Below are 26,701 nucleotides of genomic sequence, written 5' to 3' on the forward strand. Positions count from 1 at the left end.
TCTTGTTACTTAGAAATTAACCCATTTTTTATCTCAGGGGAGTTGTATTCATTTGAACTTGTTGGTTAGGAAGTATATTGCATTAGTGAATGATACCATTTAGTGATGAGCTAAGTGCCAGGAGAAAAACCCAAAAGGCCACACCACAAAATGTACTTTCTTCATTTATTTAATGAAGCTAAATGTATTTAGAATATTTCAGTAGCAATGCAACAGAAAATGGGATGTTTTATTTAAATGAGTTTTTATAATGACGCAGTTTGCTATGGCACTGTGTCTCCTTGAAAGTGGGGTGGTGGTGACGCTGAGGGATAAAGTAGGGTGATAGAGCACCTTTTCAAATCAATAGAGTGTTAGGAAGGCTGATGTTTGAGTTTTTTTAAACAGTAGTATCAGTCCTTCAAATTCTGCAGTTCTGATTTTCAAATCACAAGAATGAAGATAGCATGCCTCTGTGGTCCCTTGTCCCTAGTAGTAAAGCTTTAAATTGCTGTGTTTCAGATTAAGAAATCCCTGGTATACATTAACTTTCAGTTAACATATGAGGACTAAACTGTATTAATTACTGAGTTTGTCTGTCTTGAATGCAACTGATAGCAATCAGATGTCAAAAAGTAACCTAGTATGGTACATCTGGTCCAGTGTGTGTAGGATGTGTTATACTGTAATTTGTTATGAGCTGTAGATTCTGTGTTCTCAAAAACTTTTTTTTTTTAACTATTTTTTTCCTTTCCCTTCCTCTCTTCCAGTCCTCTCCCTCTTAGGAGTAACCCAAAGGAGTATAGTCTTCATAACTGAAGGAACAGCACAGGAAACGTGTTAATCTAACAGCTGAGAGAAACATGCGTCGTATCAACAGCAGTTAAAACTGATGGCAGCATCATTGGAACCATGGGGTGCAGCAGTTCTGTAGCTGACAGAAGGTCAGAGAAAGGTGAGTGCTGTCTTTGTCTTCAAGGTCAGTGGTTGTTCTCTCTCTAACACCAGAAGAGGACTGCAAGGTAATGTTTCCATTCCGTCCTGTTGTCAAAATACTTGTTTGGAGAAAATTATCTGCTTTTTTAAAGGAGTGCATAGCTTTTAGATGTTGGCTGAGGTCAGGAGGCAACTGTAGAGCACCTCTAACATCTACAGATTCGGTTGAAAAGGATTCACAGCATCTGGGACAGAAGCTAAATTATCAGATATGTCTGTGTTTGCTCTGTCACTGGCAAAGCATATGGGGTAATGTATTGAGGAGAGCCTTTTAGGGCCTTCTACAACACAGGATTTCTGTACAAACTGACCCAATTTCCAAGCTACTCTGTGACCCTGATTATGAAACAAGCGTAATAATGCAGAGCTGTTACGATGACTCTCAGAATCAATTTTCTACCATACCAAGTTCCTGGCCTGAAATTCTCAATGACAGTCACTGAAGCTGTCAGTTGAATGTCTCCACAGTACTTGGTTAAATGTTCAATTAAAAGTCTAATCCGTCATTTCCCTGCTTTGTTTTTTTTTATCATGCAGCACCCTGGTGTGAACACACCAGACTTTGCACTAGCAGGTGGGTTCCAGGAGCCGCTCAGACTCAATTCAGACCCTTTGTGTTCTCTTGCAACATTTGTCATGTGACATGGTTTGCCATGTGACATGGCACAGTGCATAGTCTTAGGAGATTATTATGCTGAACAACCAGGGTTGAAAAGGAAGGCTCTTTTTAGCTATCAAAGCAGGAGATGAGTAACAGGAAACAGGTGACTAGGAAGCAGGAGCCCTTAGTCATGGCTACAGAGATCCAAGCTGACTGGTTTAAGGGTAGCCCTCAGCTGTATGTACGCTGTTTGGCCATCACAGCAGCATCAGTTCTGTATCTCAGCAATGGAAGTAGAACGGAAATATCTGGAGTCCAAGACATACCTGTAATTGGGAAGCGGTCCTTCTTCTTTGGTTTTACATGCTGTGTATGTATGTGCCTTGCAGGTCCTGGGAGATGAGTGAGTTGGGAGTATTTCTGAGGGTGCAAAAGCTTGGAGTGGACATGAGGAGCTGTATTCTTTCTCAGTCTACAGTCATCTATACACATTGGTGTGGAGCCAGACTTCGCTACCCCAGAGCTGACTGACAATTTTGTGTGCTTGTTTGACAATGCTTTGTCCTCTCCAGTTGCTGTGTGGTATTCTTTCTGCACTTCAGCAGGAGTCAAATGGTGCTGAACCGTCATTCTATCTGCAGCCTGAGGCTGTACATCCCTCTAATGCATTAATAACATGAATTTAACAGGTACTTGCTGGTGGAGAGACCTTCTGCAACTGATAACAATTTCTTTTACAGATGCAGTTTAGCCTAGTGTGAAAAACATGTTCTGATACAGTCCTGAGAATAACACTGCTGTAATAAGTACAATTAAAAAAACAATGATAGGAAATATTCTATTAGATTTGCAACATTAACTGTAGTTGTCAATATATATCTGCCATATGTGATACCAGGGAAACTGTGCTGTGTTAAGTACTTAGAACCATTAAGCAACCCAGGGGGGCTTTAATGGGAAGTTTAATGGTCCTGATGCTGGAAATCACTTTCTGTGCTGGTGACTGTGCCTTGCCCCTGGGGTACTCTTCTAAATAGAAAAGTTGATGGCAGCCTTGCTGTCATGTGTCAGGCTTTTGGGTCTGTGGTCAAGAGGAATTCCAGAAAGGGCAGAAAATAAGAGAGAGTTCATGTAGGGAACAAAGGATACTCTTAGTCATAGAGGGATTACATTTGCTTCAGGCAGAAGAATTTTTCTTGGAGGGATTTGATATCTGTAGGGTGTGGTGCTTTACTGATTTTGGCCTTGTCTGCACTAGAAACTTTACCACTTTTAACTCTACCGTATACTTATTAGTGAAAAAAGCAAACAACATGCTATTATGGCACCTGTAATCATTTTTTATTAAAAAACTTCCTTAATGTTACCCATTTATTAATAGAACCACTCTTCCATGGAAGTCTTTATTTGTCTGCATAATTATCAGTTTAAGAAAAAAGTCATTGTCACTCAGGGCTGCCACTCATCCTAGTATCAAAATAGTTGGTATTTCAGATCAGAAAAAATAATTGTCTAGTGTAAACTGTTGTCTCTCTAGTACAGAGCTTTTCTTTTCTGCTTGTCAGGGAGAAAACACATTGGTATGAGTTGGTCATTATTTCTTGTTTTGGTTTGGTTTTCAGTATCAACTCTTTATCTTGGCAATGGCAATAAGATAGAAGAATGTTCATGTTAAGATGTTAGTATTTGGACCTGGGAGTGCTGGTAGACAGCAAACTAACCATGAGCCAGCAATGTGCCCTCATGGCCAAGAAGGCCAGCTGCATTCTGGAATGCATCAAGAAGAGTATGGCTAGCAGGTCAAGGAAGGTCCTGCTCCCCCTATACTCTGCCCTGGTGAGGCCTCATCTGGAGTCCTCAGCTCAAGAGGTACAGGGAACTTCTGGAGAGAGTCCAGTGTAGGGCCACCAAGATGATGAGGGGACTGGAGCATCCTCCTTATGAGGAAAGGCTGCGGGAACTGGGGCTGTTTAGTCTGGAGAAGAGGAGACTGCAGGGGGAATCTCATTAATATTTTCGAATATCTAAATGGTGGACGTCAGGAGGTTGGGGCATCAGTTTTTCTGTTGTATCTAGCGACAGAAAAAGAGGTAATGGAAAGCTACTGGAACACAAAAAGTTCCATTTAAACATAAGGAAAAACTATTTCACAGGGAGCCCTGGCACAGGCTGCCCAGGGAGGGTGTGGAGTCTCCTTCCTTGGAGGTCCTCCAGACCCGCCTGGACACGTTCCTTTGTGACCTGATCTAGGTGACCCTGTTTCTGCAGGGGGATTGGACTAGATGGTCTCTAAAGGTCCCTTCCAACCCCTACCATTCTATGATTCTGTGAGTTTGCAGTCCCATGAAGTGTTGATTGTGTCAGCCTCTGGAATTCAGGAGAACGTGTCCATTTGGTTTCTGTGCTTCTCTTGATCATTTGTTCATCTGTACAGAAATGAGCTCCACTTCTTGGAAGCGGTGGGAGCTAAGATCAATGTATTCCTTTAGTCCTTGTACCTTTGCTAGAGTGGCCCTGCAGTTTCTTGACTTGTTCCCACAGGATCAGAAGCATAAGGCCTTTTTCCTGTGTGCTGTGCTGAGCTATACGGGGTTGGGAAGCTCCTTGAAATGAGGTGTTAGCTGCAGGGCTGGAGGCAATGGCTTGACATTTTTGGTCTTCTTATTTACAGGTATCCTGTTGAGAGTACAGGGAAAAAGATATAGGAAAAAAGAGGTAAGGAACCAGGAAAGAAAGGTTTATATTCAACTTTAAGTGAGTAAAGAAAAGCCTCTTACCCTGCTCTATTTTTTGTTGCTGGGCAAGAATGTGATGGTGACAACATAGTTACATTGGGATAGATGTGGGATCCAATACCTCTGTGCTCTGTATTCCTTTAATTGTTATGCAGTGATGCCTGTAATGCCTCCTGACTACCCTTATTAGTGCTCTGTAGGGCTAAGCATATCAATGCACGGTCCCCTTCTGACCATAATTTAAGCAAATGGTTAGATTTGAATTTGCCATTATTTCAGCAGCTTGATCTTCAAGGCAGTAGCTGCTTTTGTTCCGGTTTTGTGTCCTCCTCTGGATTGTAAGTCCATACTTACATATCCCTTAGTATCTAAAATGTGCATTTATTTCTCTCTAGCTGATCTTAAAAGAACAATTAACAAGTGAAGAATGTTTTTCTCAAAGTTGATGGATCTTTCTGGGTAAGCACCTTTAAAGCACTAGAGAGTCAGAGCTCTGTGAAGCAGCAGCAATTACTGCTGTAGTGCTGAGCTCATCTGTTCCTCCTTTCCCAAGCTCCTGGTTTGTTGAGGCTGAGCACAGCCCCTCCAGCCTTCTGCTTTCACACCTCCTTCCAGATCTGTCAGAGCTGCAGCCATCAACTGTAATGCTGAGGGCATGCCTGCCCACCTTTCCTCTTGTCTTACTGATGGCAGTGCTACTGCCACCCACATTTCACACCGTGGATCCTTTGGGCATCAGGAATATCAGGGGGAGTTGTCAGCATGGGGGGGAAGGATCAAGTGTGCATCAGTTCCAGGAGCTCCTGTCCTCCTGTACAGCTCTCACTAATAACCACTGTTCACACAGCACTGTTTGACATAGGTGTGAGAAGTTCTCCCCACAGGACAAGGCCCACCCTAGAACTCCTTTGTGCTACCAGATGTTGTTCTGAGCACATAAAAGACTGTGATATGTCTGTGGTCTGACTAGGGCCTGTAGGCTGCAGTCTTGTTGACTGATATTCGGTGATGTTTTCAGCAGTTCTCCAGACTGGGACAAGAGTAGACACAACTTCTTAAAGTTCTAAGTGGGATATGTATTCAGCACGTAGTCCAACACAGTCTTCTGACATGTCCCATTGAATTCTTTGGGTGAGTGTTCTTTTGTTCACCAAACTAGCCAAAGATATGTCTCTTTAAGCAATGTGTTCTGCCCTTCAGTACCATTTGTTGACATTTTGAATTTTGATGGCTTGCTGTTAATAGGTGTGCAGGCAAAAACTTTCCCTTAAAAGAGGCCGTTACAAACCCTGTCATTACATGATGCTCATGTTAGAGCTTGCAAAGTTTGAAGTTTTTTTACCACAGCTTGGTAAAGAAATACATTATATTGGTAGGCCAAACTGCTCTTTTTCCTTTCCTCACCTTCCCAAAACTAATATACTGCCTGTCAGCTGAATATGGCTGACTTCTTACATGGGTACTCTCTTAAAGACAATAAAATGGGGAAAGTTTCAAACAATACAGGCCTGAGCAAGTCAGCTAGTTTGGGGTCTGTCCCTGAAGACAGTAACTGTAAATGCATCGTGTATTCATTATCAGAAGACACTTTTTCAGTCTCCTTTTTACAGTTTTGTCTTAATGTCAACTGTGCACAGTGGACTGAACATGCCATCATCTGTCTGCAAAATTCTGCAAAGGTAGAATGTGTGTTTCCATTGTAGATTACCCTGCACCCATGTGTACTCCACTGCTTTCTGTTTTGACAGTTATTAGAGCTGCTATCCTCATCCAGAATTGGTACCGTTTTACAATGGCCCGGCTAGAGATGAGGCGCCGCTATTCTCTGAGTATCTTTCAGTCAATCGAATATGCTGATGAGCAAGATCAACTACAGGTTTGTAATCTTCAATTATTCTTGTACAAGCAGTTATGTTATTCCCAGAGGACTGAAGTTGCACAAACAAAATGGGTATGGGGTTATTTTTCCCTACAACGCTGTGTCCTGTGTGATAAAACTGCTTCTCTGCCTCACATATGAACTAATTAAGCTCTGTGTGTATGTGTGTTTATATGTGTGTGTGTGTGTGTATATATATATATGCAAAACACTACATAAGCAGCAGTGCACCATTCTGCCTATACAACAACATCTATGTTAGAGGTTCCTGGAGAACATCTCTGTTAGCCAGAGGTTGCAAGTCATCCCACTGTGGATGATCTTAAACATGTCTGTGAGGCAAGATGTGTGCAACAGAAATATCAGTGTCTCACCAGGTCAGTCCAGGCTTCCTTTAGGGTCATTACAGGGAATCAGGAGCTTTTAGGGCTTTGTGTTCACCAGTGTCTGAAGTCAGTTTGGTGCACTGTGGCAATACACAGAGGAAATGTAGACAAATAATCTAGATGTCCCTTCCAACCCTACCATTCTATGATGGGCAAAATGAATTACACCCAAAAATGTCAGCAGCATTGATACAGTCCTGGAACTTTTTATGTGTTCGTATAGTGTCTATTTGCTAATTCATAGCAAAGAAAGAAAGGAGTAAGCCATTTTTGTAGTAAGACACAAGCTGATGCTATGGTAACATACAATAGTGTCTTAGATCACCTCAGACTGCCAGCAATTGAGTAAGGGAAAAGAATGTTAATGCTTGTGGATCCCCTAAACTGATCAGTGTGTGTTTGTTTTCTATTCCATACTCAGCTATCCAATTTTTTTACGTTCATGCTGGATCACTGTACTCATCCTGATTCAGGTAAGGATAAGTATCAAAATCATGTGGAGATTCTGTCCGAAAAAACCTGATGAAAGTTAATTTTCAATGTGTTGCTTACTGTCTATGGCACATGCTGGGGCTGAGGTTTGATTTACCGAATGCTATAATAAGAATTTCATCTGGCTAGTATTGACTCTGCTACTATCTATTCAGTAAATCAAGAGGCAAAGCAGAACCTTATGAGAATACTCAGAGGTGCTCAGAGTACTTTCTTATTTGTTACTGCTCTTAAGTTATTCTCATAGTAGTCTTCCTGACTCCAATTTTATGCATATTCTCTTAAACTATGAGATGTGATTATGCAGAAGGACTCTGTCTGGTTGGTTTAGGGCAAATATATTCAAAGAGGTTGTTCTTTTTCTTTTAACATTTTTTTCCTGAAGCAGTTCCGAGCCACTTTTGAATTGAATTTGTTGTAGAAATCACCGCAAAACATATCTTAGTGTGTGAATTGTTAAAAATTAAATACATTTAAATTGCTGAAGATAAATCTTTAGAAACTGTTTCAGTTAAAGCTCACTTATTCAAAGAATAACCTTTGATTTTTGAAATATTTTGGGATCCTCAGACAAAACTTAGTTTTGAGGTCAAGATCAACAGAAGGACAGACTGAAAGCGATCCCTAAGTCTGAAAAACAAACACAGCTTCCCTGAAGAAATTGAGAACTGATCTAATTCCAGTGGAGTTAAAAAGGAAGCTGTTCTCTTCTTATTTAATTACAAGAGAATGTCCTTTCTCTTTCATGTGGTCCAGCCATAGATTATTCCAATTAAAATTTGCACAAGACACTTTGATAGCAGGATAAACCCACCATCAAAACCTTAAGTGGTTCAATATTCTAATGACAACCATTAGAAATGGCAATTTCTCTCTCTTAAGTGCTTTAGAGTACCCGATGCTCTCTGTGCTCTGCAGAAGAAATTATGTTTGAGCCTTGCTCCAAAGCCAAGGAAGATGACAACAATAGTCCTTCCTTTGATTTTTTTTTTTCCATTACCACCACATCCTGCAAAAAAAACCCCAAACTGCTTCAGTCATTAAACTTTCTGGGAAGGAGTTGGGAAACTTGAAGAAAATTAGACACTGCTCACTTAATCTACTTCTACATGCTGATAGCATACTTCAGTTCAGTTCAGCTTTTCCACCTGTGTGGGAAAGCAAACAATAGAGCCAGATCTGAGATTTGGAAAAGTAAGTGTTAATCTCTGTGTTCATTATAATATTAAAAGAGAATGTACAGCTGCTTATTGTAGATAACAGTTTATCCACCTTTATTAACTATATCTATTGACAGAAGGAGCAAAGATGGATTGCCTCAGGTGATGTGCCAGGGCTCAGGACATGGCTGGTACAGAGCACACGGCTACATTCACAGGCTGCTCATGGGCAGGTGAAGATCCAGGCCCTGCCTGTGCACAGGGAGGGACGAAGAGTTCTGTGGGCTGTCCCTCATCACTACTGTGCGGGTGACTTGTTTCTCGGTCATGCAGATATTGGGACTTGCAGACGTGGTTAAGGCTGAGACACGTGCTAAAACGTATGGTTTGTGGTAAAGCTCCCCTTTGTCTGTCTGTTAGGACTGAAAATGTGAAGACTTGATAGCTGCTCCAAAGGCTTTATTTTTTGTTTTGGTTTGTTACTTCCCTCATTCTAACACCCCATGTTACATATACGAGAACCCAAAATGAAACTGAAAGATTCCATAGGTATGTGTTTAATAGAAAGATGACTGAGGCCACCTATGTTAAGGAGCTGACCTCAGGTTTTTTTTGAGAAATTGCATCTCAAATTTGTGTTGCGTGGTTTGTGGTTATCCTTGTCCAGCTGCTCCTTGTGTATTGTCTTTACTTCAAGCTCTTGATTCCTTACCCCTCTAAGTAACGTTTGCAGCATCCATACCCCACTGATTTAAGCAAAATCTGTGCTGAGTATAGTCATTCTTAATGGATTGCTTCCACTTTGCTGAATCACACTCTTAAGATGTGAGCGACGGTGAGCGTAAACATCATAAGCAGAGAGGCTTCAAATTGGCTTTGCTATTCCCAAGTATTTTCTAAATGTTGTCTCTTTTTTTTTTCATCAGAATGTCTTCACTTAAATTAAAAAGAAGTGTATAATACTCTTACCAGAGAATAGATTGCCTTTCTTCTCAGTATGTGATGAGAGAGCTACCTTAATATTTTATGATCTGTGGTTTTCCTTACATTATAAGCCACTCAGTCTTCACTGCCCATCTTGTCACTTTCCTCTTTTTAATCTGCGTTTTCAGAGTATGTTTTTCAAAGAAAGAAAGGAGCCACCATCTCATTAACACAGCAGTGCTTTTGATGTGATTGTTTATCTGTTGTACTCTGAAGCTTTATACATCCTCTCAATCTGCTTAAGATGTCAGTGCGGTTTAAGTTGTGATTGGGATATTATATAGCTGTGTGTCTTGTTCTGCTTCTTGTTAAAGGCTATTTTCAAAGGATTTGTGAGAAGTAAGAATTAAAACCTTTATCACCTTACACTTTTCTCCCTTCCTCCCTGAAAAAATTTGCATACCCCCTCAACCTTTCAGTGGAAAGAGAATGACTAAAATGAGAGGGGTGCCAAATCCTTCTGAAGTAGTCCTGCCTGTGGTACTGTGCTTGTGGTGAGCTGAGGTGCCAATTGGCCACCAGTCTCTGGGCTGCATTAGGGCATCCATTACTGACTGCTCTGAGATGAGATAGTCATCCTGTGGAGGCAGGAGCCTTAAAATCCATCTGAAAGACTGCCTGAGGAGGCTTAAGCACACTGTAAGGCTAACAACCATGGCTGGCTTTTGACAGCTCATCCAGAAATGGAAAATGAGGTGTACTTTGAAGAGGTGTGACCTACAGGGAATGAGATTGGGTTTTCTAGCCTGGGTGCGTGCCAAAAAGGAAGCCAGGCTATGAGGAAGGCAGGTTCATGTCCAGTGGTAAGGGTATGGGTAGCCTCTTGCATGCAGGGAGGGCTAGAGTAGGAGCAGGCATGGATAGATATCCACCTGGCTTGAACTGCTGAGAAGACTGCTAGTTCTGAAGGAGTCGTGTCAGATGAGGAAAGCGTCTGGCCATAACAGGCAAGCAAGGAAGAATTTGGGTGATCTGAGGAACTGGCTCCATGGTCTGCAGCCACCCACTTCCTGAAAATAGGGCACAGAGGGAGATGCTGTCCAGGAATCTGCTGCTAGAGCTGGGACAAGGCTTCATGCAGATGTGCTTGGCTGACCAGTATGTGAGAACAAGCAGTTCCAGTGCACGGGTGATGTTGTGCCGTCCAGCCAGACAAAGCTTAACTGTGGTGGAAGACTGCAAATCAGGCAGTACTTGGTGGAAACAGTGAACTCTGAGCACCTTACTGTTACTTGATGCCTTATTCCATTTACATGGCTGTACACTAAATATGCTAATCAGCTTACAGCATAAGAGCTGATAAAAAGATGGGTTTTTTTTCATCCACAGCTGATAAAAAGGTGTATTTTTATGTATTTAATTCTTTAATATGGATTTTAGACAGTTACAAGCAAGTTGGCCTTTGTGAATCTCATAACTTATGAGGTCACATGCTGATTTTGGCTGCTGTGAGTTTTGAGTCACAGCCAAAGGTGTTCCTCCAGCAGTAAATAATACATTATTTCCAGCTGCATCTAATCAAGGTTACAGAAAACTTACCTGTAGTCCAACCAAAAGTCTTTGCACCAATCATCTCACAAGAGCAACTCTACAACAGCAGCTGCCAGAGATAACCTGCAAGAAGAAAACACTGAAATCTGCTGTTCCCTCAGTTACATTTCAAGGATATGTCAAGCAAATACTGGATTGAAGCAACTGGCAATGTTCCTGCTTTCTTTATGTTGCAGGAAAATTAGAAGCTGTGCTCTACTTTTACCGCTGTGTTTTTGTTTACTTTATTTCATCTAATGTTTTTATGGCAGCCGACCAAAAGCTGACCAGACTGTCTCCTCATTGTATCAGAAAGGAGTGCTTTGCAATCCAATGGGAATAAGTGGGATTTTGATTATGACTTTTTAAATAATTGCTGACCTGTTGGTATTTAGCCTAAAAATTGTACATATAAAATAAAAGCAAGAAAAGTTAATCTTTAAAACCTGTATTAAAAGTGTAATGTTGAACTTTAAACAGAAGAGGGATATTGAATAATGGGTCATGACTTTTGAATCTCCTTGCTTTGTGGGGGAAGGGGAAGAAAGTCTGTAACAGGTTATGGCAGCAGGTGGCTTCACAACTTAAGTGCAAAGTGTTTTGCATCCTGACCACAGCTACTGGCTGTTGGGACAGTTTTTGCCAGCTTTTTTGTTTGATTGGTTTTTTGCTCATTTTGGGGTGTTGGTTGGTTGGTTAGTTGATTTTATTTTGAAGAAATATGGGGAGACTTGGAGCTCTTTGACTTTACAAAGCAGGAGTTAGCCACTGTAGTTCTGCAGCAAGTAAAGCATTAGTTACCTTCAGCTGGTTCTGGTCATGATGCAATGGCCCGATGGGGAACTGGTAGAATTTCTACATTACTGGTTTTCCACCCTCTTGTTGCAGTTTCTCATATGTTCGCCAGCCCTGGTGTTTCTCAGGTGGTGGATGAAGGCTTGTGTTTAACAGAATTGGAAAAGAAAATTGATGTTCCAGACTCCTACTATGGACCACGACTTTCATTCCCCCTCACTATTGAAGATGCCAATGCTCTTCTTCATGCTTTCAGGAATGAACAAGTAAGTTGCAACTACTTGGATTTCATAGAATCATAGAATCATTTTGATTGAAAAAGACCTTTAAGTCCAGCCACTCACCTCACACTGCCAAGTCCACCATTAAACTAAACCATGTCACTCAGCACCTCATCCGTGCATTTTCTGAATACCTCCAGGGATAGTGTCTCCACCACCTCCCAGCCTGTGCTAGTGTTTAACAAACCTCTCAGTGAAAAACTTCTCCAATGTAAACCTCCCCTGGCACAAGTTCAGGCCATTTCCTCTCAACCTACCACTGGTCACCTAGGAGAAGAGACTGATGACCACCTTAGGTAGTTTTAGAGAGTATTCATCTTTCTTCTCAGCCTGCTCTTCTCCAGGCTAAACACCTCCAGCTCCCTCATCCACTCCTCGTAGACTTGTGCTCCAGACACTTTACCAGCTTCATTCCCAGTCTCTGGATATGCTCCAGCACTTCAACATCTTTCTTTTAGTGAGTGGCCCACGTTTTTACGTCTGTCAAATTGTAGCTGCACAGTGAGCTGGACGCAATGTAAGGATAAACTAGTGCCTAAGGAGGTAATTCACCCTTTCTTTCCATCCCATTACTCTTTCCTGCTAGCACCATGTGATCATACAGGTACATGGTGATCTGTTTTGGGAAACCAATCTGGAAGCCAACACAACAAAATCAAATGCAGACAGTTCTCAGACAGACGAGTTCCCAGATTTGATCCACCACCTGGCTATGTGACCACTACGGCCAGCATTGGTGGGGAAGCAGGAGCTAATGGGGACCTCCTCTTCTACATTGAGATTATGAGTGATCATGAAATGTGAATCCTTAGCAGCTGCAAGGCAAGGGTTGTCAATGAAGATGTAGCACTGAGGAAGGTATCCTAAGCTAACCTAGAAACTAGTGATCATTCTTTTCTGGGTTTAACGTGGTTTTTGTGTTGTCCTTTTTTTGTTTTCCACCCTTTTCTTTGTAGAGGAATTGAGGTATAGAGGTTAATCATCTTGTTCCAATGTGCAAGGCTCCACTGTAATAGAAGAGCAAGTACAACGCATCACTAACGTAGCAGAAGAAGGTGACAGGAAGTTGAGACATCCCTTTATTCTGTTGTATCTAGTGACAGGACAAGAGGTAATGGGATGAAGCTGGAACACAAAACGTCCCGTTTAAACGTAAGAAAAACTATTCCAGTGTTCAGGTGAGGGAACCCTGGCACAGGCTGCCCAGGGGAATTGTGGAGTCTCCTTCTCTGGAGGTTTTCAAAACCTGCCTGGACATGTATGACCTGATCTAGGTGAACCTGCTTTGGCAGGGGAGTTGCACTAGATGATCTCTAAAGATCCCTTCCAGCCCCTACCATTCTATGATTCCATTACTGCACAAATCCCCACCACTTGCTGTTGGCAGCTGTGAAGGCTGTTGCTGATTCTCCATGTTCCTGAGCAAGGCCTTTTGCTGCTCACTTGCAAGATGAGAGTGGAACAGGGAGGCATGGCACAGCTTTGTTTAAACTTGTGATCATTTGTGCTTAACTATGTACTGTATATAAAGGAGAAGGGTCCATCTTCTTTTATTTAACTAGATAATGGTGGTGGGGCAGGGTTCTGTAATTTTCTGTGGAGGCTAATCTTAGATGTAACAAAATATAAAGCACAGGATAAACGAGCCCACCCAAACTTTGCCCCTTACTGTCAGCTCTCTCTTTTCTTACTATGGTTGGCATTTTATAAAGGAAGTTATTATCTGTAATTGGGCTTTTTTGTTCACTCTAAAAATGTGAATCTTGAAAAGTCAGTCTGTAGTTTATCTGTCTCTTCTACCAAACTTCCTCCAGAGCTGTCTTTGAATTAAAAGCCATAAAAATCACCATCAGACAACGTTTTTATAAAACCTGTTAGCAGAGACCAGAAGCTTCAGTGTTGCATTGTCATAACATCTTCACAATGAACAAGAGGATAACTCTTAACAAGGCAATCCGTGCTAAAGTTTCCCTTTTTCACTCTCATTACTTTTGCAGTTTCCTGAAATATTATTTATGGCCTTCGAGAGTTTTTTTTGGTTGGTTTACGTTTGAGGTTTTTTTACTCACATATAGAACTACATCTTTCTTTTTTTTTTCCCCAGTTACTTTGAACAGATGACCTTATTCAATGCATCTGAGTGCTGTGTAACTCAGTCTCTTATCCTTTTTGTAGATGGGAAGAGTAGAATCAGGACACTATAAATAAAATGGGAAAAGATGTAAAGCAAGATCATTAAGGGCTCTATATCTGTTAACTGGTGAGCAAGTGCAAATGAACACTCCTGATTCCTGCCACTAAACCATACAGCCTGTAATCATTTCTGGAGGTCTGCAGTATAAATAATCTTGGCAATACATGTCTGATATTAGTAAAGCAGACAGACATATTGCTATTTCTAATAGGTCTGCCTTTTCTCCCTGCTTTTTTTTTCCTCCCAGCTGCTTCATGCCCGCTATGTACTTCAGCTACTATATGAAACTAGGAGGGTTCTCAAAGAAATGCCAAATATCACCCATCTTTCAACTTCCTACTCCAAGGAGATAACAGTCTGTGGTAAGATGCCAGAGAAGATAACTGCTTTGGGCTACGAGCTAATATTCTGAGTGGGTAGAGAATGATAGAGACATTTCCAACTGCTGCCATAATAAGTTCTCAATGCTTTTTTTTGCCTTTTTTTTTTCCCTCTAAATGCGTAGAATAGAACCAAAAAAAAGTTGCTGAGTCACACTAAGAATATTTTGGGAAAGCCTCTCACCTTTTCTTTCCTTTTCTCATTAAACATTTCACAGTGAGTCAGTATTAATTCAGCTAAAACTGTAATGTAGGTTAAATATTCCTGCACTTCCGTCTCTAAAATGCCACCAAGTATTTTGATCCCTGCCTTAAAGTCTCACCACTTTCTCCTCTTACTGAGAAAAAGACTTTACAATCATAATTTACTCAGTAATGATTTTAATGAGGGCTTAATAGAGGTGGCAAACAAGACCTTTCATTGACAGCATGACTATCTAGAATAAATTGAAATTATAATAACCCCTCATTTCTAAAGGGACCCAAGAGGATAGATCAGTCTTTAGACAACCAACAAATTAGTCTCACAGAATGATATGATGTGTCACAAGGTAAAGAACAAAGAGCTCATTGCCCATCTATGCTTTCTTACACTTTTGTAAATTATGAATAAAGAGATGCAGTATCCTCACTCACAGAACACAGTAGCTACAAAACACAACAGTAATGGTGACGTTAACTCTTGACAGCCAGTGGTGTGTGCTGTGTGTAATAGTAAAGTATTGCTGTTATATATAAAGGAGAGTACTATGACACATGCAAAACAAATGATGTTTTTGAAAATGTGACTGGGCACCTACTTTGATTGCCTGGAAAGGGTTTGTTTAAGTGAGGTTTTGTAGAAACAATTACTTGTTAACCAAACCAAAAAATCCCTCTCCAAACCAGGGAAACAGATTCATAGATGTTTGCTACAAAGCATGTTCTTATTCTTCATGTTTGTATTGCACTATGTAAGCAGCATCTAAAGGAGTCCCTTTCCTGCCATTTAAATGAATAGCTTTTGTAGCCAAAAAGATCCTTTGCAGAAGATGAAAGACCAATTTCTAGACACAATTAGTCAAAAATATGGATTTCCTTAAAATGAGGTATCTCTCTCCCCATTTTCTTCTAATTTCAAATTAATAATGCAGGTAAAACACACACCTGAAATGTTTGCATCCATATGCACGTGTGCATTCAACACACGTGCTTGAACATCATAGCTTGAAGGATTCCTTAGAATGACCTCAGCAGACTCATAATTAATAAAAAGTTGCACAGAAAACATGTAGCTGGGGTACTTTTCCTACTGGGTGGTGGTGAAAGTATATTATGACAAGGTATGTTTTGAAACTGTTCTATGACTTTGTAGTAGTGAGTCACAGGTGTTAGAGGGTTCATTCTATGAGCATGAAATTCAGTCATATGCAGACAGGAGTTATGCTGTAGTGACCCTTTGTGTTGGGATGAAAACAAACCTCTCAGAAAGGGCCAGATCTCATTTGTGTGTCCTTAGCACTGAGGCATACAAACATAGAGAGTTCTTGACACTCTCATCAATTCCTGCCTTTAGTAATCAAACCTTGGCCCTGAATCAGATAGCTGTTCAATTGTGCTCTATATAGTGGGCTGCTTAGTAAATTTAAACCTGTTAGTATGTAAAAGGTATATTTCTAAATGTCTTTTAGTGAACTTTTCTGTTTTTCAGGTTCATAATATGTTTGTTCATCCTATTTCCTTGAGTGAACCTTTGGCTGTGTGACTGGTCTAATCTTCAGTTCCAGCTGGAAAGACAAAAACTTTATGCAAGACAATTGTACACTCTTTTAAGTATTGACAGACTTTACAAGCATCTTCAGCATGTACCTTAAAATGAAGCTAATCCAAATACAAGGCAAATTGCTAAGGAAAACTTGCTAAGACTAATATCCAATTTTATAATTCCAGTTTTTTCCTTTTTTTTGTGAGAAAATAGATAGATAGATAGATAAACAGAGATATAGACTAACTGACTGACTAATAAGTAATGATTTTGTTTCCTGTAGGGGATTTACATGGAAACCTGGATGACCTTTTGCTGATATTCTATAAGGTAAGTAGGTAGTTTGTGATGGAGCATTTTTACTTCACAATTTAAGAACACATATTTATGTCTGATAGTTTTATCAGTTTTAGAACCTGCAGTGCACATGTACTACACACACAAATCCTGGACCATATGTCTTTGTCATAGCTTTGCTGTCTCCATATTTCTCCTGGAGAAACCGTCTGCCTGTGGCTTTGCATGGTGTAAAAAACTGGCTGAGTGGCCAGGCCCAGAGAGTGGTTGTGAATGGAGTTAAATCCAGCTGGTGGCTGGTCACCAGTGGTGTTCCCCAGGGCTCAGTGTTGGGGCCTGTTCTGTTTAACATCGTTATCAGTGATCTGGATGAGGAGATCGAGTGCATCCTCAGTAAGTTTGGAGATGACATGAAGTTGGGCCGGTGTGGAGGGCAGAGTCTTTACAGAGGGACCTGGACAGGCTGGATCCATGGGCAATGGGTCAAGGTCAATTGCATGAGGTTCAACAAGGCCAAGTGCTGGCTCCTGCACTTGGGCCACAACAACCCCATGCAATGCTACAGGCCTGTGGATGTGTGGCTGGAAAGCTGCCTGGAGGAATAGGACCTGGAGATATTAATCAACAGCTGGCTGAACATGAGGCAGCAGCGTGCCCAGGTTGCCAAGAAGGCCAATGGCATCCTGGCTTGTATCAGAAATGGTGTGGCCAGCAGGACCCCTGTAACTATGTACTTGGTGCTGGTGAGGCCGCACCTTGAACAGTTTGTTCCATTGTGGGCCCCTCACTACAAGAGAGATATTGAGGTGCTGGAGCTTGTCCAGAGATATGCACCAAAGTTGGTGAAGGATCTGGAGCACAAGTCTTACGAGGAATGACTGAGAAAACTGGGAGTGTTTGGAATCTGGAGAAGACGATGCTGAGGGGAGACATGATCACTTTCTACAGCTACCTGAAAGAAGGCTGTGGCAAGGTGGGGGTCTGTCTCTTCTCTCAAGTAACAAGTGACAGGACAAGAGGAAATGGCCTCAAGTTATGTCAGGGGAGGTTTAGGTTGGATATTGGGAAGAAATTTTCACTGAGAGGGTTGTTAAACATCGGAACAGCTGCCCAGGGAGGCGGTAAAGTCACCATCCCTGGAGGTATTGAAAAGATGTGTAGATGTGGTACATCTGAACGTGGTTCAGTGGTAGGCGTGTCAAGTGCTGTGGTAATGGTTGGACTTGGTGATTTTAAAAGTCTTTTCCAACCTAAACAACTCAGTGATTCTGTATCTTCCTGTTTGCTGTGAAGGAGATCCAGGACTTCCTTCTCTGCCTAAATGTTGAACTAGAACCTGAAACAAAACTTAGTAAAGTTCCTTGCAATGTCTCCAAAGTCTGGACATTATTTTATATTCCATGTTGACTAAAGTCTTCTAAAATCAGGAGCTAACTTAGTTCCTTATGTAACACTACACCATGGATAATTGTTGCCTTCTAGAAAAAATGCAGCAGCTTTCATCTAGGCCTTACATTGATATCTGCAAAGTGGTTTTAATTATTATTTGTTTAGAGGAAATAAAAAGAGTGCTATCTGTTTAAAAGCTTTTTAAGTCTTGGAAGCAATCATGTAGTCTACACAAAATAGGCACCGTTTGCATGTGCTCAAATAGCTGATCACTTAGTTTTAAGAAAGCATAGCTTTCTTTTACTGATGTGAAAATAAAAAATAAGCTGCAGGCTATCTTTTCCACAATTGTATATTTAACTGAAGATGTGGGAAATACCCTGTATTTAGTTTCATATTTATCTTTAGCATGAATCACCACCTTTCATTTAGCAGACACATTGGTTGATTTGAGCTTTCCGGGGATGGGAGGGGTGGAAGGGGTAGGGAGGAAGAGTTTCTATCTGACCCTTACACATTCATCTGCACTGAATAGAGACTTCAGTGAGCTCAACCAGGTGTTTAAAAGGTGTGATTCCCCCCTGCTTCCAACTTTGTTAAGACTTTAAATGACACTTGTTGAAGGGAAACTTGGTTGTTTTGCCCAGTGCATACCTGAAGCCTGTTGAACTATAATCAAGCCATTCTGCTTTTCTTATCAATCAATGCATTTATCAATCACTGGTCGTTGTCTTGTAGTCTTTTAGCTGTTATTTTAATTACACGATCTTCCTTTTTGAAACTGGAGGAAAGGTATGATACAGATTGGTTTCATACACAGAACCTAGAATGGGAAAGAGAACAATTTTGAAGATAAAAGATACAGTTGTATTTATAACTGCAGTCAGCCTGAATTTTTTTCTTTCAGGAATAAACAGAATAAGATCCTTTTAACCTTCTTTCATGAATTTTACAAAGAGTTTAAAAAAAAAAAAATCTCAGCAAGGACTAAATCCTGACTTCAGTAAATTCAGAGCAAAAACTCCTACAGTCCCTGAAGTTTAACCCCAGTCATTCTCTGTAAGCATCTAGAGGAGTCCTTTTGCCGAACTGAATAAGATGGACAAATATTCTGCCATTTCAAAGTGGCTGGGAATATAGAGAGCACATGAGTGAGCTTCTTAGTTATTTAAATACAAATATACAAATTAAATGGCACAGTATTTTCTGTCTCCTCTAAGCAGTTTACTCAGATCAGTGAACCTAATCAGCCTCTGGGATCTATTTTTTCTGTTTCCTTAACTGTTTTGGTTGGAAGGGATTTCTTCCTTCAAGTTAGTATGAACCATCTGTAACCTTAAGCAAGAAGGCACAATCCTAAAAAGTGCCATGAAGATTGTAGTGACCTCAGGTCTGGGCAGAGCCACATAGAGGTGAAATGGCTGCTGAAGCATTTTGGAGGCCTACATGGAAACTGAGCACCTTAAGCATGGGGCTCTGCCCAGGGAACTTTTATCACAGCCCTTTTACAAACTGCCAGCAGCAAATATACAGAAGCTAGGAATCTACAGCTTATTGATACAGTGCTGGTTCTAATAGTGTGTACAATTCTTAAAACTGATTTGGGTGAGGCTACTTTTTTTCTCAGTAGTTACTTTGTAAGGTACATTCAGTCCCTGCATTACTCTCCATTAAATTACAGCATTTCCTGAAATTCCTTGAAGCCCCTGAATTTTAGATTATGTATTGCTAAGTTAGATTGTTAAATGGATGCTATGGATAGAAATAGCCCAAAGCTGTAGAAAATGCAAACCAAAAACGGGGAGCTAATAACTAACCCAGTAGATACAGTAACGATGCCCAGCAGCAGCTTGCTGATCATTAGTGGGCCTTGTTTACCTCTGACATGTCAGAGGCTGCAACAGCCTTTAATTTAGTTTGTTGGTTGAAACCACACCAAAAGAAATAACTTTGCAAGAACGTAGAACAAAAGTGAAATGTCACATTAGGGTTGGAAATCCAAAACAAATTCTCATTTGAAACTAGGAGTTGTGGGTAAGCTCTTCCAAAAGAATGGTGGCGTCTGGAGAGCGCTTCAGGAGATGGGCCATTCCATGAGGACTTCAGTTAGAGCGACTATGTGTATCCTGTCAATCTGTTGATGATTCACATGCCTATGGATTTTGAGGGAAAGCTTTTATTAGTTCATCTTCCCAGGAGTTTTTGCTGAGTCTCTGCTGTCTGTTCCACTCGAAAATCCGTCCTTTCTCTTTTAAAACTGCTACAACTCACTGCATTAGCAGAGTCACTGACACTCTTGTGAGAACAGGGCAACCACGGGCCTCTCATAAATTAACTTGGAGGGAGCTGGGGAGAGGCTGTGGTAAAATCCAAGCAAGCTGTATTTACTGCAGTCAGGATTGTGCTGCTGTGGGAGTCGAGGGGCACAAAACAGCACAGGATGCAGATTGAGACAAAGATATTTCCTAATGGATTAATATTAAATGTTTAATTGAGTCACTGGCCAGATCATGCACCTTCTAAGGCTTTCCCTGGTGCTAATGGCACCAGGAATGCCATAGGTACATAGGAAATGCCAGTCACTGACACAGTGGGTATAATCAGGAAGTGGGATATCTTGTGATGCTGCCAAACCTGTTAAGAATGCTTTCCACAGTTGTAATGTGATTTTATAGATGCCGTATTGATACTTCCTGTGTTGATACTTCCAATTCTGAAAACAAAGGTTTCCCATTTCTGGCAAGTCAAAATTGAAATAATTTTGATACACATGATTGGAAATGAAGCTACGCATAGTTGTTGCCATTCTGTAAGCTGATGGCACCCACTGACATGTTGATAACTAATCTAATGAAACATACCATCAATTCACAATACTAGGTTTTAATGAATCACCATTCATAATAGAGCATTGCTCTGTATGCTCAGAAAGAAAAAACAAGAAATACCTGTATATACAGCTTCTCAGGTTTGTTAGTGATGAAGTGTGTCTTTGCCCTGGGTGAGGGCAAAGTGCAATGTGAGTAAAATTTAAGGAATGCTTTCAGAAATAAAGCAACTGGAATCAAGTTCTTTAGAGTTCTGTATTAAGATCTGATGCCCTCTGGACTGTAGTCTTTCTCAGGAATTTTGGAAGCACACACTGCAAACAATGTCAATACTTCTTACTGTGTAAGGAAACATAAGGGCCTTTAGACTTGTCTCAGAAGATAATTTTTCATGGACTTCTTATCTTCCCTTCAAAATGAATTACTCCATTCTATTTATCCTTCCTGTCAGCATTTACATTAACAGAAAAGTACACTTTATTACAAGAATAATGTTTCTTTTGGTTCCTTTCAATTTAATTTAATAGTTAGAGGAAAGGCTTAGAGATGGCATTGTAAGAATGGCTACAGAGGTCATCTCTGATGGCTCATACGTGTTGTTCTAAGAAGAGGAAAGAAAGACTGTGTTTTAGATCTCTGTATTGTGATTTTTCTAGCAATGTAATATCATTTAAATGCTATTTCCTTGATTGCAGGAGCATAGCAGTGTCTCTAAATGTCCTTGTTTTTGTTTCCTTCTGTAGAATGGTCTGCCTTCAGAAAAAAACCCTTATGTCTTTAATGGTGATTTTGTTGACAGAGGGAAAAATTCTATGGAAATACTTATAATCCTGTTTGCATTTCTTCTTATCTACCCCAATGATTTACATCTGAACAGGGGAAACCATGAAGACTACATCATGAACCTGAGGTAGGTTTTTAGGGATCAGGGTGGGAGGGAGTATCTTGCCTTTCATTAGAAATATTGGAGCTTTTGAATGCAGATTTAGCCACTGTGCCACTCTAAAACAGAAATAATAGTTTTTATTAGTTATTCAGCTGTAGTTTTGTGAGGGGGGCAAAGAACATCCTCATTACAGACAGACACTTGAATGGGAGTTGTGTCTTGTCTCTGACCTGATTACAGTCCACTGAAGTCAGTGGGCTCCCTGCAGCTTCCAGAGTATCAAAGAGAATAAATTTCATATGATACTTCATTTTTCAGCACTTAATTTTAAAAAAAAAACCCAAACCACCAGGATGTAAAGCAAGATCAGTTACTGTATCTACATGGTAGGAAAATTCCCACCCAAAACAGTGGAAAATATTAAGTAGATCTGTGATAGTACAGAGTGCAAAGATGTATTCTGGTGTATGGCTCTGCTGGGTATTTTGATTTGCAGTGCTGCAAGTGAGTAAATTTGAAAGCTGAGACTTAGGGTGTTGTAAAAATGTCCCTTGCACCAAGGGTGTTGAAGGAATGAGGTATTGAAATCTTTGTCCTTTGAGGGGGAAAGACATGATAGACAACATTGTCTGATAAAGTTGAGTGATTTAGGATGAAAACTCTGCGGAGGTTTTGTGGGAATTTTCACCCATCATCAGTTAGGTTCCTTTCAAATTTCTCTCTGGTATCTAAAAGGTAAAACTGCTAAGCTGTTTCATTTAGGTGGGAAAAAGGCCACTTAGTAATTATTAGTCTGGATTCTGTTCCTAATCTCTTGTATGTACAAGAAACCAGTTTAACTCAATTCTTGAAACAGAGCAGAAGGTGGCACATTTAAACTGAGGTGGGACAGAGTGGCAGGAGAAAAAAGAGGGCTAAAACCCTCCTGGCAAACAGTCTACCACAGAAACAAATTCAGAGGGGGCATACTGAAAAGCAGTCCATGATGCTGTCCTATTTTCAGGTATGGCTTCACAAAAGAAGTTTCAAAGAAGTACAAGGTAAGATTCCTGCTCCTTCCCTTATATTTTCTTTGTAGTCTTGCACATGTAAAATGGAATCTGTATAAGCAAGAAAACTTCCAACCAGTTTATTTAGGTGTAGTACAGAATTACTTTAGTAATGTAGTTGAAATTATTTTGGCTTATCAGTGGCATAACTGACAGAACAATGTTAAGTGTTAGCCTCTTATGCTCAGGGATCTGTGGGGTGAAATAAATAACATCCTTAAGGCCACTCAAGACTATTAAAAAAGGTAAACATGAAGCAAAACCAGAACACTACAGAGACAATCAAATGGCCCTACAGTAAATGTCAGAACATGTTTGTCAGTGTTGCAGTTCAGGGTGTCACCTGGACAGAGCTGTTCACCCAGACTGCAGCAAACACTTCAGAAAATTCTGGAACTTAGAAGCAACAGAATCTGCCTAAAATAGAGTCTAATACAAGTGTATTTTACAGGATCATGGGAAACAGATTTTGTGTCTTCTGCGAGACGTGTTTAGCTGGCTTCCCCTCGCCACTATAATTGATAGCAAAGTTCTTATCCTACATGGAGGGATTTCAGACACCACAGATTTGGATTTCTTGAATGCACTGGAGAGAAATAAGGTAAGAGATCATATTCACTTAGGGGTAATTTTGTTTTCTTTAAAAAGTGTAGCAGTACAAATGGTAAGATCCAAGTTGTTTGCATTAGGAAAGGAAATGGCATACGAGGGAAAAATAAGTTGTTTTTCTTCAATATCAGAGTTTAGAAAGGAAGATTTCCGTAGGTGTGGAAAGCCAATTGTTTGGCTGTTGTAGAATAACGTGGGTCTTTTGACTTTAAAATAGCTAAAACCACTTCAGAGATCTCCTTCCTGCAGTGATGCGCATTAGCCAGAGAGTATGAAAAGTACTTAATTCTCAGGCATTTCTAAACACTTTAGAAATCAATTGAGTCACATCCTTCTAGCACAGCCTTTTGTCTGTGCTTTTTCGGGCTGTGCTTCTGCCATCCATTGTGTGGGGGAAATTCTCCACCTGTGAGCCGCTGCATTGGCAGCAGCTGAGCTTTGCAGCAGGTGGGAGAGCCCTTCCAGCAGGTCCAACTTTCAAGACTTAGCCTTGAGAGAACACATACTACAGGTTTTCAGGGATTTTTAGAAGACAGAAATGTTTCCCTTTTTCTGAAATGATGAGCAAATGTAGCTCTTTCAAATCAGTAGGAAGTGGTGGGAATTTAGTCTTGATTTGGACAACTAAATTGAGATGTCTGTTTGTGATTGGGGATGCTTAGGCTCCATATAATCAATGGAGATCCAGGAGACCTGATGGAGATCCAGGTCTTACATTGCTTAGGCATAGATTTCCAGTGCTGTTCATGGAAACACCCTGTAGCCTAGGGATGTCCCCTCTGGCCTCTGCTTGCCTCTGGAGAAAGCCTTTTTTTGTAGGTCCCCTCCACCAGTCTCCTAGTGAATGAGGTCTCCTGGCAGAATGAGGTCTGCCCACCTCATTCTAACTCAGACATGGTACTTTTGGTCATCACTGGGCTCTATTGGCTGTAACACTGTACACAGAGACTGGGTGCCTAAGTACAGATGTAGGTGTCTTAACTCTGAGCTTTAGTTATGCCCACATGTTCACCAAGGCCGGGCTCAACCTGCTATTCATAGAATCATAAAATGATAGGGTTTGGACGGGACCTTTAGAGATCATCTAGTCCAACCACCCTGCAGAAGCAGGTCCAGCTAGATCAGGTCACACAGGAACATGTCCAGGTGGGTCTTGAAGACCTCCAAAGAAGGAGACTCCACACCCTCCCTGTGTAGCCTGTGCCAGGGCTCCCTCACCCTCACAATGAGATAGTTTTTTCTTATATTGAAATGGAACTTTTTGTGTTTCAGCTTCTTTCCCTTACTCCTTGTCCCGGCAGAGTTGCTGCCACGGAAGAGTGTTGCTAATGAGACATGTGTGAGCCACCATGCAGGGCGGTACCACTCAAGGCCAACTGGTGTATTTTAATTGGTACAGCTGGCAACTGACAGGTCTCACTGGTCAGTGCACTGGGGGTAACCCGGTGTTGTGAGTTTCACTTTGCATCAGCCCTTTTCTTTGGTGAGGAATAGAATTTGGGGGTGTGCGGGGGCATGTGTGTTTTGTTGTTGAGGCTTTTTTGTTCTGGAAATAAGCTAGTACAAAATCTAAAATGAGAAGAAATTATACTTCCTGGAGAAGAGTCTGTGTTAATGGGCATTCTGTGGGCCATAGCACACAGCTACAAAAAAGCAAGTGCCCGTGTATGTTGGAGTCCGAGTTAAAAAATTACATCAAGCCCTTATACTGTTATCAGTTTCACTATTATGCATTTATTTTAGCCAAATCACCCGAGCAGCATGCTACTGCATCAGAAGAGTAGTGAGTGTCATTTCATTGTTAGTGCAGGATAGAAGTGTATTTTCAGTTTCCAGTGTAGCAGGGCTCTTAAGTGTCATCCTTGAGCCTGGACGAGGCTTGCTGTGTAGTGAGGCCTTGATTGACTGTGGCTTGGAATGAACTTGTGTGTCAGGTTAAGAATGTGAGAGCAGCTCTGAAGATGCTGGTCACTGATGGCTATAAAGCAAAATTTCCACAAGTGCCAAACACCTGCAGCTTCCACCAAACCTGTGAGTTCCATCAGACCTGTGAGTTATAAGAGTTCATTACTGAACACAGGAAACAGGAACTGATGTACCTTTCACCTGACACCTCTGTATCACCATCATAGAATGGTAGGGGTTGGAAGGGACTTTTAGAGATCTAGTCCAACCCCCCTGCAGAAGCATGGTCACCTAGATCAGGTCACATAGGAACATGTCCAGGCGGGTCTTGAAGACCTCTAAGGAAGGAGACTCCACAACCCCTCTGGGCAGCCTGTGCCAGGGCTCCCTCACCTGAACAGTGAAATAGTTTTTTCTTATATTTAAATGGAACTTTTTGTGTTCCAGCTTTATCCCATTACCCCTTGTCCTGTTGCTAGCTAATATAGAAAAAAGGGATGTCCCAACCTCCTGACACCCACCCTTTAGATATTTGTAAATGTTAATAAGATCTCCCCTCAGTCTCCCATTCTCCAGACTAAACAGCCCCAGTTCTCGCAGCCTTTCCTCATATGAAAGATGTTCCATACCCCTGATCATCTTGGTGGCCCTAATGATCAAGTTCTGGTCATGTTCAGTAATGTTCATGTTCTGCTAACTCTTTCCATTTAATTTTTTTTTTAAGTTGAAATCTTTGATGCGGCCACCTAAGTCAGTGAGAGACAGACAGGACCAAGCGAAGGAGAGAACTCCCACAACCAGACTCGGTAAACACATTGACAACCAGAATATTGGAGGGAAAACAAAAATCTCTTCACCCGGCTCCACTGAGCTGTCAGGCTCCAATTTGTCTGCAGACCCTGCCCTGAAGGAATGGAAACAAGTAGGTGAAACCAAAGACAGGCTGGTACAAAACCACTCCTGTACAAAATCAGCAAGCAGGTGCTCTGTTCAGGCAGTGTGTTTGAGTCTGAGGGAGGCATCTCTTTAATAAGAAACCTATCAGTCTTGGGAGTATACAAGCCAGCTATTAATGATTCTGATGCTTTTTGTAGACTTGGTAATAAAGGCTTGAGATTTTATACCTTATGATTACAATTTACCCAGTGTTTTCTTTTCTTAAGCCTAGGAGGAAACTGCTGGTATGAAATGTGTTTGCATGCCCTCGTGTGGTTGGATCTGTTGGTACAGACGTGGTTGTCAGTTTAAATAGGTCAGGCTTTGCAGTTGTTGGTGATAATGAGCACCATTTTTTTGGGCTGTGGTTTTGGCAGCTGAATGCTGATACTGTCCAAAAAAATCCATCTCTTGAGCCCTACAGGCTGATTACTCAAGATCCTACTTGCAAAAAGGCAGCTCTTGCTCTCTTTGAAGTAGCTCAGGTACCAATCCTGATGCACCTACCCAAGTCCAGAAATCTCAGCTATAAAAAGAGGCACATTTCTGAAATGGTATTCCATCTGAAACAACTTCACCCAAAATATAGATACTGTTTCCTGAGTAGAACAAAAGTTTTCAGCCCAAAAGCATGCCCTGCTGCACGGAAGAAAACACAAGACCTGG

General features: G+C 41.1%; 1 protein-coding gene across 1 annotated transcript in view; it reads left to right on the forward strand.

Moving 5' to 3' along the window:
• Nucleotides 1-843: 843 nt before the first annotated feature.
• Nucleotides 844-26,701, forward strand: part of PPEF1 (protein phosphatase with EF-hand domain 1) — a 30,849-nt gene continuing 4,991 nt past the window's right edge. Inside the window, exons 1-10 of the mRNA XM_061988576.1 lie at nucleotides 844-934; nucleotides 6,060-6,187; nucleotides 6,998-7,049; nucleotides 11,631-11,803; nucleotides 14,260-14,374; nucleotides 16,420-16,466; nucleotides 21,394-21,560; nucleotides 22,540-22,576; nucleotides 23,037-23,186; nucleotides 25,824-26,021. Of these exons, the coding sequence (XP_061844560.1) occupies nucleotides 892-934; nucleotides 6,060-6,187; nucleotides 6,998-7,049; nucleotides 11,631-11,803; nucleotides 14,260-14,374; nucleotides 16,420-16,466; nucleotides 21,394-21,560; nucleotides 22,540-22,576; nucleotides 23,037-23,186; nucleotides 25,824-26,021 (1,110 nt within the window). The 5' untranslated portion in view covers nucleotides 844-891. The remainder of the gene's footprint in view (nucleotides 935-6,059; nucleotides 6,188-6,997; nucleotides 7,050-11,630; nucleotides 11,804-14,259; nucleotides 14,375-16,419; nucleotides 16,467-21,393; nucleotides 21,561-22,539; nucleotides 22,577-23,036; nucleotides 23,187-25,823; nucleotides 26,022-26,701) is intronic.

The sequence above is a fragment of the Colius striatus genome, chromosome 1 (genome assembly GCF_028858725.1).
Source record: "Colius striatus isolate bColStr4 chromosome 1, bColStr4.1.hap1, whole genome shotgun sequence".
NCBI classification, from domain to species: Eukaryota; Metazoa; Chordata; class Aves; order Coliiformes; family Coliidae; genus Colius; species Colius striatus.